At 35.8% G+C, this 12,730-nt stretch overlaps 1 protein-coding gene across 1 annotated transcript in view; it reads right to left on the reverse strand.

Annotated features, from left to right (window-relative positions):
• The window catches only part of LEMD3 (LEM domain containing 3), a 42,998-nt gene that overhangs the window by 15,733 nt on the left and 14,535 nt on the right, over positions 1 to 12,730 (reverse strand). The window contains exons 2-4 of the mRNA XM_033058129.1: positions 10,099 to 10,136; positions 7,649 to 7,715; positions 464 to 531 (exon numbers count right to left, since the gene is read on the reverse strand). Of these exons, the coding sequence (XP_032914020.1) occupies positions 464 to 531; positions 7,649 to 7,715; positions 10,099 to 10,136 (173 nt within the window). The remainder of the gene's footprint in view (positions 1 to 463; positions 532 to 7,648; positions 7,716 to 10,098; positions 10,137 to 12,730) is intronic.

Genomic DNA, 12,730 nt, shown 5'->3' on the forward strand with positions numbered 1-12,730 from the left:
TTGCTTGCACAGATCTACACATAAACCTTTCTCCACAAATAAAGGAAAACAGCATCCTTTTCTATGAAGTCTCAAAACCCAATACAGTGATCTCTGGAGAAGCTTCTAGATATTTGAATTTTATAAATTTATTATTTTCATGTTGGTCAACTATTTCCATCAATCCAAATAATCTCCTAGTGTTTTAATGAAAGAGAAAAAAGCCCTGAATGTCACTGAAGCACTACTAGCTACACTTTACTTTCATTGTAACTAAGTCAGTTTCTTTTACTCTCCCTCTCCACAAATGCTCACTACATCCCCAAATAAAAATCATATGTAGCATATATTCAAGTAATCAGTTCCAATAATTTCCAAATAATATTCAATACCAAGTCAATACATTAGATACGAAAACAGGCCTTACAAATTACAACTTATACAAATCTTCTATAAATCAATGAAAAATAACTCATTCACTTACTTTTAAATATGCAGCTGCCTCCTGGACGGTAAGGTTTCTTTGAATAGAGCTGCCACATTCGTGTTCCCCTGGTAAAATGAAGACTTTTATTTTGAGCTATTTATTACTGCATTATATAAAATAACATCACCTAAACACCAGCTTATGGTTAACAGAATTTACACAAGCAGCAATAGCAGTACAGTAATCCTCAAAGGTTCCACTTAAAATACGAAAAAAATCTCCACACAAATTTCTCCTCAAAAGAAGTTTAAAAATCCCGATGATTTTCAGAGCTAAGAATATGGACAAATCAAAGCAGTACAATCCCATGTACTGCTCAGAAAGTGTATTTTGGTATTTACACCAAAAGCAGAACAGTAGGCAGCATGTAGAACTATCAGAAAGACATTACCATATAGAAGTTACTGTACCCTAACTCAGTTTCCAGATATTTTTTTTCTTTAACTCTAGAACCTGTCTTATCTTTTATAGAGACCAAGTTCCAGTTGCAATACATCCATAATATCTCAGGCACTATGAATTTACTGCTCTTTAGATTGGCCTAAGTGAATCTGGTAATTCACTGCTTTCCTGAACATGCACAAAATTCCACTATGGCTTGAAATGGGCGCTTTTACCATCTCCTAGTGGTTTTGGAATGTGCGTAGAAGTAGCCAGGAAATAAGGTATTTATATGCCTAGTCAGTTCTCAGAGCAATGTACCATCATCTGCCTGGTTTTCTCTGCTAAAGTAAAGGTACATGGTTCATACAAACACAACAAAAAAAAAGTAGTGAAAGTAGTGACAGTCATATCAACACAAAGCCATACAGAAAAGGAGAAGGTCTAACACCAGTTTTTCACCTACCACTAGGCCATCATTTCTGAAGAACTGAAGAAGTGACAAGTCACTTCTTTTCCCTGATATTTCTTAAAAAAAAACCCAAACTAAATCTTGGCACCTGCAACTATCCTTTTACTATGCCAAAACAATAAAATACGAAACAACAAACCCAGCTTTTCATTGGCTCAGTGTTATGCCTGCCTTACCTTCTTGAATCTATTCCCAAAGCTATAGCAAGGCTAAGAAAATTTAAGATACTTGTGCTTCTATAAAACATAAACCTTCATTTATATTGGAATATACTTTAAAAAGAGCAATTTCAAGTATTAGTTCCCTACACAAACAGGAACATTCCAGGCAATGTGAACAGAAGTTAGGAAACACTAGCAAGTTACAGGGAAGCACCTTCATGCCTCATTCAGTTGGAGTTTCAAAGAAATACATGTTTCTATGAAGCCTAAGTCCTTCTCAGACTGCTGAAGTTTTGTTCAGTACACTTCAACAGATTTAAGAGAATTTGGCCCAGCAAGCACATTAGCGCAACAGGGATGCTCTTACTGTTTGGATATAGAGAAATAGGAACAGTGTTTTTAAGAATGCTCATATACTAACTGGGCTAGAAGTGCTGCTGGAACTAAGCCTGTGTGCATGCATGTATTTTCAATCAAGTGCTGAGCAGAAAACTTTACAAGCTGTTTCAACTGAAAATTAGCATGCAACGTCTAAGACTTTCAAAGTGCCTGAATCCACTGTAATAGCAAAACTAGACAGATCACTGCTGAAAATGGACACCACTTTCATAAAAACCCATTCTAATTTTGGAACTCAGCACCTGAACTGGAGCTATGGGCTTTTCTTGTATATAATGTAGGCAGACTTTGTTTTTGTACAGCATAAACTGCACAGCCTGTAAATTTACGTGTGTAATCATCAGTGATTTAATATTTCAAGATTAGCAGACTTGAAATAACTATACATCACACTCATACAGTCTCTGGTGTAAGCATATTGTTTTAAATCTAGAACTGATGGAGTAAATACAACAAACTCAAAACATATCTCTGTAAAAGCCATATGAACAATTTACATCACATATTAGGTTGTATGATATCAGCAAGTCTGACAGGTGTTCGTACATTATAAGACTTTTCTCTTGTTTGGTAAGACCTGAAGTCTTTCTGGGGTCTTTTAAATACAGAGAAAGCATGTCAGTCATACTTTGAACAAAACAGCTTGTGAGAGAAGGGGGATGAGACCCTTCTGCTAAGAAGCTTTTCTTTGGTTGTTTTTTTTTAATTATCTAGATAAGCAGAAAAGCCCTGTTATGAAATAAATGAGGGAGAATTAAAAGGGTGAGGTTCATACAGAGACAAGAAAGCAAACCAAACACACAAGCAGGAGACAGATCATGAAAAATGAATTCTTATAAACAGGTTTCAGAGTTCATGTTGGATTTTCCACCTTTTTAGAACACAGGGCAAAAGCTCCCTTAGGTAGGGGACTACTGAATTACTTTAGTAGTTTTAAATGCTAATCTTATTTGCCTTCTTCCAAGAATCACGTTTATGCAGCACCCAGCCAGCACACTGACTTAACAGCTTCTGGTCTCATCTTCAGAAACCAGCAGTTTCCTCTCAGTCCTGCTGTTGAAATATTTTTCAAACTCTATTCCCTCTGAACAAGTTTAACAGTTAAGAACACCTTTGCTGCCTGGACTCTGACAATGTCTAAGGCCCATCAGTTCAAATTTCCCTCAAGCAATACTGGGGTGGGGGGTAGAGGAAAAAAACCACTTTCATGTCATCTCCCACTCTCAAAAGAAGTCAGCTAATTAAAGTTATGGAGTTTCAGTCTTGTACAAAAAGCTATTGGATACACAGTTTCTTGTTCCAACACAACTTCTGCTCAGAACCCTTTAACAGCTTTCTTTTGAGAAACTCATGAATTTGAAAGCTTGCAGAAAGTTAGGCATTTCACAAGTCAGACAACCTTCTGTTTTACTGCAACAGCAGGATATTCCTATATGCCATTTCAGTTACTGCGTTAGCTAATAGTTCTGCAAATGAAGGCTTACTTTGAATAACTTTGGTGCAATCATTAACCACTTGGCCCGGAAACCCACTTTCCATAGTCTGAGCCAAAAATGTTTCCCAACTGTTCCATTTGAGGCCCTATATTCAGGAATAAAACTGAAGCACAGACAAAAAAACTTTACACAAGTCTGCTGCAAGATACATCTTAGGTATTTATAAAAACTGCCCCACTGTTATAATGTCTGCTGTGAGCTTACAGAAAGCTTGGATCTTTGAGCTTACAACTTTCCTTGGGCACCAATCACTGATTTCAAGACCAATCAAAGAACCTTTCTATTTGCTTTTGCAGGAAGGCAAAAAGTAGCACATCCCAGCAAGGATCACAAAACTACACTTTAGCTTACTTAGTGTATTTGGGCAAGCCACTTAAAAGTCAAATTCTTCTAGAAATACTACCAAAAAGCAACTACCAAAAGCTTCAGTTTTAAAGAAATACTTATTATGTCTCAACTGCTTATAATACAGAAACCAAGTCAGATCATCTTTCCCATGCAGGCTAGAATATTTATAACTGGTTTTAATTTAGGCGTTTAACTTATGAGCTGCAGCATATACAGGCAACAGAAATATTAAAAATTTTGAAGTATTTGCTTTACACTGAAAATAATTTTCTTGTTTGGTAGCAAAACAGTGGAAATCTAATATTTCAAGGAAGATGTGGATTTAGCACAGATCTCTAGCTTATAGCTTGATGTGATATGGCCACTGATACAAACTGCGAACAGTTTATACAAGACCTTTGTTTAGTAGGTCTCATGTTTTCAGGTTACTTGCAGCAGAACACAAAAGTAGGGAGCTCAAGAAAAGCAGAAGCAGACCAAGAGCAAGTAAGAATACACGATCTTCCAAAGGCAAATTCAAGACCTCAGTAACACACCAGAACTTGCTAAATAGCTATTCAGTCACTGGTTGGAAACAGCACAATTACCTGAAAAACCAAAGATCAAGGAGAGTGACAGAACAGAGAGCCTGTGACAGCCATCAGATACAGTAGCTGATACCTGAAACTAATATTAAGTAACATTAGATGTTTTGCCAGGATTTTCTTCTAGCCATGGATTTATCAGGAAGCCTTATTACATATGAAAGCCTAATTCAGCCCTGCATCTAAAGAACCTGTGAAAAGAAGGAAACTGTCTAAATCTGATAGACTGTCACACTCAAAAATGCCAGGCAAAAGAAACAGCTATCTAAAAAAATCTTTTATCTACAAGAAAGGGTCATACCCATGGGTAGCTGGTTGCTTCTTGTGAATATAGTGGTTAGATTTATTCATTTTGCAGGTCTGACTGAAAATGGATGTCATCTATTGAAGTCACTCCAATGAAGTAACTCTTGGTATAAAGTTCATATACACATGTTAAAAGAAGACATCTTCAGATGTCTTAGCAGAAAGTGTTGGGTACTGAAATACATACAGCTAGTAAAAAGTTGCTGTTTTGAAGAATGGCTAAACCGTTCAAGACAAGAACACAGGAACACAAACTTCAGTTCAAGGGAGAAGCACTATCTGCTCATCCAGTTCTGAGTTTCTTGAGGCAAAAAATTACTCACAGTAGGTCTGGCAGACTAGTAATTCTGAGAATAGTGATGCATTAAAGGTAACCTATTTTTATATTGGATAATTAAATAATTTGACATCATATAGGAATGCCACAGTTCAGAATAGGTATCTACAGATGGAACATGGTATATTAAGTCAAAATTAAGGAACTGTTACTTTGACATTTTTTTCCTTAAAAAACCTTAATGTCCTACCTTCTGAAATAAAAACCCCATCACTGGCTCTCCATTTGAAGCTGACAAAGAAACTAGATCAGTAAAAATATTAAACAGAGCTAGAAACCAAATTTTAAGAGGACCATCTTTATGGTAGTCAAGATGTTGAATAAAGCTTAATAGAACAGACTACTTCAAGTTTCCAGCCTGCCTTTTTAATATTAATAGTTATAACATGAGCAAATGATTCATAGCCAAGTATGAAATGAGAGAAACTTTTCCAAGTATGTGGCAGAGAGACCTGAAAAGCACCACTTTGAGTAAATCTGTATTCCTTAACTTCTTTGATGTGACACACTGTGCACAAGATCAACACTCTTAAATCCTGCATCTCCCTTGCAGCTTTCTCTGTTTTATGGCTTTTAAACTGCTTCCAGATATTGTGTCAGGTCTACATTAATATGGTATTCAAAAATGTATGGTAGACATCTTCCCCTTGTTTCTTAAGAAACTTGGCATTGAGGCAAATTTCTGCCTAAAATGGCTTAGGGCCTTCTTCAGACTGTATGAAAACTATTCTGCCGAGCAACCAGGTAATCTCATATTACAGCTCCAGTCTGGAGTACCACCTAACAAGAAAGGAGAGTTGTATTTTTCAAAAGGAAGCATTTGAAGATCCTTGCTGCCAGAAGTAGACTAATAGAGAATAATGCATCTTTGAGATCTGGTGAAGCAAGCAGCTGTCTTGAAGCATACAAATTCTTCCTCGTAAGGCACCCAAGTAAAGATTTATATATGTCTATGTGCACTGAAGTAAGCCTCAGCTAATAAAGAAAACTCCATATTTTTCATAGACGTAGAAATTATGTGCCAAACCTTTTTATCCATGTAAGTACTGTATTGTTTACTGTATGGTCCCTGGAGGGCCAGATGACACACTGAACAAACAGCAAGCTGTTACACTCTTTGAAAGACAGAGGGAAGCAGCATGACAATGATCTAAGCAAGGAAAAGCAACAAACACCTTGAATGCTCAGCTAGAGGACGGTCTGTGTCAGAAGACAAAGATTAAGAGACTGAAGCATCTCTCTTACGAGGAAGACAGAGGGAGTTGGACCTGCTTGTCACAAGAAGAGACAACTGAGAGGGGACCTCATCAATGTCTGCAATAATCTGAAGGGAGGATGTCAAGAGGATGGATCCAAGGCTCTTGATGGCACCCAGCAATAGGACAAGAGGCAATAGGCAGAGACTTATGCACAGGAAGTCCCACCTGAGCATGAGGAAGAATTCTTTACTGTGACTGAGCACTGGACCACATTGTCCAGAAAGTATGTGGAATCTCCCTTGCTGGAGATGTTCAAGAACTGTTTGGATGCAATCCATGTGCTCTGGATGACCCTGCTTGAGCAAGGAGGTTGGCCTAAATGACCCACTTTGATTCCTTCCAACTTGACCCATTCTGTGATTCTGTGATGTAAACAAACCAAAACGTGTGGGGTTTGTCCAAACACCTATTTTATTCACAGTAGACACTGTAAATGCTGTGGAAACAAAATGTTCCTGCAGGAAGATAGATTACTGTTGCAATTTAAACGGTATTACAGAACTGCTCAAATTTCTCACATAGTTCTTACACTGTCTTGACATATTACATTGTCAGCTTTGTATCTGACACAGAGCTGTTTCCACATTTTTTCATGTTTGCGAAATGTCTGTAGCACCTGATAATAACAGAAGAGCCTTCTCGGTAAAACCTGCTGATGCAAAACAAAGGGTTGGCACAAATACCAGTAAGACCTCCTGAACACATTATGGGTTAAATATGCAAGGATGATAAAAACAGTCTAATAGTCATGACACAGTCTCAGTTGTAACTCTCATTCACCAGATGCCAAAGTGATAATCACAGCCTTAACTTCACCATTCCCTGATTGTGATGTGTAAGTACGTGTGCAGTTTAAAACTGTGTTCCTTATGACTCTAGATAAAACCACCCTATTTTTTACTTTGAATATTCAATAACACTATCCCTAAACACCAACTCTGACACATTACTATATACAGCACTTTTTATTACTATATAACTCATATAGTTAAGTTGGACATTTTGTCTAACAAGGCAATCTTGTTCAACCACTACTGTTCACTTTATTAGTAACCATTTTATTATTGTTGCAAAATATTTTGATTTTCACCACAGTGAATTAATGACTTCTAAGAAACCCACATAGTCCTCCTCACAAATAGCAAATTTAAATTAAACCTTTTAGCAAAATCTGATGAATAAGTAGTAAGACATTGGGTCAAAAAGCACAGAGGATCGCAATATTCAAGAGCCTATCTCATTAGAAACATTGCAACAAAAGGTGCTGTACTGGTGGAAAAGGACAGTGTAAGTGAACTAGAAACAGGATTTCAAGTTTCCCAATATGGAACTCTAAACGGATATCAGGGACCCGATCAGTTATCACAAATCACTATCTGAGCACAGACTTTTTTGTAGTTGGTGCCATAATGGTACATCACAATCTTTTTAAGTGTTACCTGCTACTTGTGCCAATTTATCATGAAGTGCATACAAACTCTTCATCATGAGACTTATTTCATCTTCCTAGAATGAGAAAAACATATTTATGTTAAAGAAAGCAGTAGTACAGATGTGCTTTTTACCATTTATCCCCAAAATCTTTATATACCAGAAAAAACCCAGGGTTTACACATACTCTGCAGAAAGTTACAACATCTCACATAACAATGATGCAGGCAACAGATTCTGAATCCAAGTATTGACTACACTGAATTTTCAGATCTTTACTGAAGGTAAACTAGATCGCAGTTTGGATTCTGTCGGATCTGTCAGTTAAAACCAACAAGCCCACAGTACTATTTTGATACTGCTGAGAGATTAGTGAAACGACTCAAAAAAAGTCTGTTTTCTTTGGGGTGGTTTTTGATAGCTACTATGTAGAAGTTTTATTCTTTATAAACGTGCACTGACGTTTTATACAAGCCATGCTACCAACTGGTCGTACTCTGGCATAAAATTCAGAGCAAAGGAAGATTTTTGTTGTCTATCTTCAAACTACAGTAATTTAATTAAAGAAAGAAACAATCAAACAAACCACCCCCACCAAACAAAAAGCCCAAACAAAGCATACCATAAAGCTGTGGACTATTTTGTTGATACTTCCTGCATAGACCATAATAAAAAAAGGCCTAATTCCCAAAACAAACATGAATATGAGATGTCATATAACTGCTACTTACAGGGGAGTTAAACATATCAAGATATTGAGCAATTTTATTTAAATATAACCAGGACCATTTTAGATTAGTAGTAATTATTCAAAACGTAAAGACAAAGAACATGCAATTACACACACAGGCATTACATAACACTAACATAAAAAGGCGTAACATAAAGGTTATTCTGAAATATTGAAGTTTTATCAAATGGCTAAGACTAGAGCCTTCATTCAAAAAAAATAATTTTCCAGTTTGTGCATGTGCTGATTATACTCATTTTGAAAAACAACTAACTACATCAAGCTTAATTCCCTGATGCACCAGTACTATTGACTTAATTTTAAAATGTGAATAGTCCAATTCTTTTCTGTAAGAAAATTACTACCAGAAAAGGAGAATACTTCTTTCACAATGGATTAATTATTTCCCAACAGCACTATCAATTACCAGCATCTCCTCTCCCTATTCTGGTACTACGAAATCATCACTGAGATTAAGATGATGTAGTTGATACTCCTCAGGAAACCAACCAATCTTATTAACTCATTTTCTGGCCAGAAAACACTGTGAGTGGCAGAAGAGGAAAATCAGTCCTCTAGCACACATACACACCACCAGGAGTACTTCAAGTTCCATTTATTTGCCATGACTTCACTAATAGCTACAGTGAGTTGAACATGAGAAATATTACTGCGACCAATTTTTTTCTTCTAATTAACAGTTGGACCGCATAAAATAAGGAATTGAACAGTATAACCTTTGTAGCTGACAAACACTCAAGCATGCAATAGGATTACTATGGAACAGCCCAGTAGAAACAGTAGAAAGCAACATATAGAACAGGTTCTCGGGCTGAGTCCAGTGCACAAAATGCATTCTCTCTGCACTAGTAAAGTCATTTTGAAAGAATCCCCAGAATCTGCCTCAAGAAATTTAATTTGTTTGAGAGATTCACAAACATTTTCTATCCAAGAAACCAGCCAAGGTCACCTACTTAATATCCAATTATTCACTTTCGCAGAGTTCAATCCTAGACACAAGAACTCACCAATCCAAACAAAAAACCAAACCCCAGACAGTAAACAAAAAAAAATGTGCCTCCCCAAATCCTCCACAATTATCCTGCAATACTTGCTTGTATATGCCTAGCAAAAGCAGATCACTATGTTTACAATCCAAGGCAGAAGAGAGAACTACCTGAATGCATGCTGCACAACTAAGAATAATACAGATAACTTCAATGGTGACATCTCAAAAATGGTTAGCCTGATACTTCAGACAAAAGTGACTATAAGAACAAGTCACAGAACGGAATCCAAGTTAAAAAGACAAATTTTAAAATCCATTTGAAAGACTTTAACCCTTGCTCTTCCATAGCACTAAATAAGATCTTGGGGTTTCAGGTAAATAATCTCTTGCCAGCTGTGCTTTCAAGGTTGAGAAGCCAAATGGTAACAGTAAGTGAAAAACTGTTAAATTTAATCTCAAAATTTACAACATATTTTTCTTTTTACAATACAAATTATGTACTATTTTCACTGTATATGAAGCAACCAGCATGGCATAGCCAAATCTTGCAATCCTATTTATATTACCCACGATTAAGAAAATATTAAAACATCAGTTACAAGAAGTGCATTGATTTCCTGCAAATTATACTAAAACTGCATCCTTTTGAACAGATCTATATTGTTTTTATACAATCATGTGACAGATTAAAAATCTCAATGTTAAGTGGTTTTACTTACTTGTATTTTTTGGAGCTCTTCTCTAAAGGGATCCTTGACTGTCAAAAACAAAAAAAAAAAAAAAAAGAAATTACTTTACTCTAGGGTCTGAAAATACTAAAAAGGTATACCAACATTATAGCTTTATGACAAAACTGTAATAGTTAAGATAAAAACAATGTCTATAATAAGACAAATAACAAAGAGACATCTATTAACCTTTGCCCTAACTGCATTTAACAATGCAGTGTAGTAGCATTTACATTAAACCAGAATTTTCTATGTCAACAAATTTCACAGCTATTTCCTTACAAAGTTGTGCTTGCCATTTGCTGACCTCTCGCTTTAATAACTCAATTGCTTTGAAATAATTTGAAGGTTTTACATTTTAGTGGACAATTCAGAAAAGGAAAACCACTTTTTTACTAACCACTAATACATACAACAAAGCTCTACAACTCAGCATTTTCCTTTAAACAAGAGTGAGACGACACACTGAGAGCTCATGCACTCTCATGCATAGATGCATCCACAAAACATCAAGAGCTGCCCACCCAAGAGTAGATTGATTGACAATATCTTGATTTTTGAACTACAACCATGCTGAAACGGATCCATTAATTCCGTTATAAATGGAAAATATAAGAGAAATATAAAGGTTGACATATTAGATCAAACTCATGGCAAGATTTCTCACTTAGGAGAAATGGAGGATACAAACGAATCTAAGGACCAACTTATAAAACAAGTTTTCCAACCTTTGTCAAGTGTAAGTGAATATGGATAAGAAACCCATAAAAAACCATTTTCTAAGAAGAAAGCTAATTATTTTTAAAATAATGATTTTTAGTAACTGCATGAACTTCAGTAGCATTCTTGTCAGCAGACAAATGCTGATCTACTACACCTTAGTTTTGAAAGAAAGGTTGAAGTACACACCATTACCCTTTCTTTGCTCCTTTACCCTTTCTTTGCTCCTACACATAGCAATGGTAGGATTTACATTCCTACGGTTACAACCAACAAATGATGTATAAAACAGTGTGACAATGAAAATGTTTTCTAAATGAAGAAGGCTTGACTCTCTGCAACTTTGCAAAAAAGTCTGTCCATGTGCCTGAGCTCAAAAAATTTTAGCATGTTACCTATCCAACAAGCCCTTCTTTGGCTTCTTCTGATACAGCAAATAGAAACAAAAAAACCCCACCCAAACACAGGGACTGGTTTTCATAGGCATCCAATTATTGTATTCAGATATAAGATTAATTAAAGCTGATAAAAGCATATGTTGAAGACTCTTGCAAACTAAGCCCTACAGCACTTCACAGTTTTGTTCTACAGGTCCAAATTCATAGCCATTGCTTACTGGATTATCAAGCTACCAACTTCAAAAAGTTTTAATATTTCATTCATTAGCTCAATCAAACATGCCCAGCACACTAAATGTTCAATGTAAACAACATAAAATAGGAATAAACACCTAGTTTGAGCATTAGTTATCCAGACAAGGGTAATTACAGACTTCAGGGTCAATCTTTTTGAGTATACATGAAATCTTGATTGAGTAGTGGTTTTAGATTGGAAGGGGGGTACAAACACAAGACACAGGAGTGTATAGATTTCAGTATACCTGACTAACATATTTCAGCACTGAACAAAGTCATGAAACAAACATATATGCAACATTTCCATGCCTGCAAAGACACAAATTGAAAACTGAAATTCTAGATATACTAGGGCAGTCCAGCAATTAAGTGAAAGTTATTGTGGTGGTTAGACTTTTCCAGCATCACAATTCCAGTGTAAAGTCAATCTCACATTTAGGCAACTTCATATTTACATAAATTAACATCTTGAATTTATTAAGCAAGTCAGATGAGATGTCACCTTCACGAATACATAGTAGTTACAATGACCAAGAATACCAACCACCTCTTCAAAATTATCCATCAAAATTTTAATAATCTTTAAAACTCTTTATTTTAACTCATACAATAGGATTTCCACGAAATCCCTCTGAAGTTAGTGATTATTACACCTAATCAAAAACTGAGGTACATTTTATGTATCATGCTATTCAGTTTAGCATGACTGGTACCTTAAGAGGTAAGTATACAAAATGCAACTGCAGCAATTTATCAGTTGCATATGCAATTACAACTGTTAATCAATCTGCATTTATTTACCACATAACCTCAATTCACTTGAGTTAATAAGGCCACTCCTTAACTTCTTCAGTAATTCCTCTTTTGAATACACCCTTCTTTCTTTTGTCCAGAACCTAAGCTCTTACCAAATCCTCCCACATACTCCAGTCATGGATGTAAAGTTTTCACCTACTCCAACATGCCTAAGGTATTTCAATGTATTACATCAGCATTCTTGGTTCCAAAAGCTTTCTTGACAGTCCTTAGAATATCTAACTATATTTAAAAGAGTGATAAATTCCTATTCTACCAAACTAAACACTAAATTAAGAATTATTAATATAAGATTTTTATCTGAATATGTACTTCCAAGGCTCTTCCTCAAAAAGGGTTTGAGATTTCTACCTTGCAACAATTGCCAGACTTGAAAACAGTCTATCAAGCTCACATTTTAATGGAGTTCAAAGAACAACTTACCATCTGCTTATGTTACAAAGTTACAATAC

Source organism: Catharus ustulatus, chromosome 4 (assembly GCF_009819885.2).
Source record: "Catharus ustulatus isolate bCatUst1 chromosome 4, bCatUst1.pri.v2, whole genome shotgun sequence".
Taxonomy (NCBI): Eukaryota; Metazoa; Chordata; class Aves; order Passeriformes; family Turdidae; genus Catharus; species Catharus ustulatus.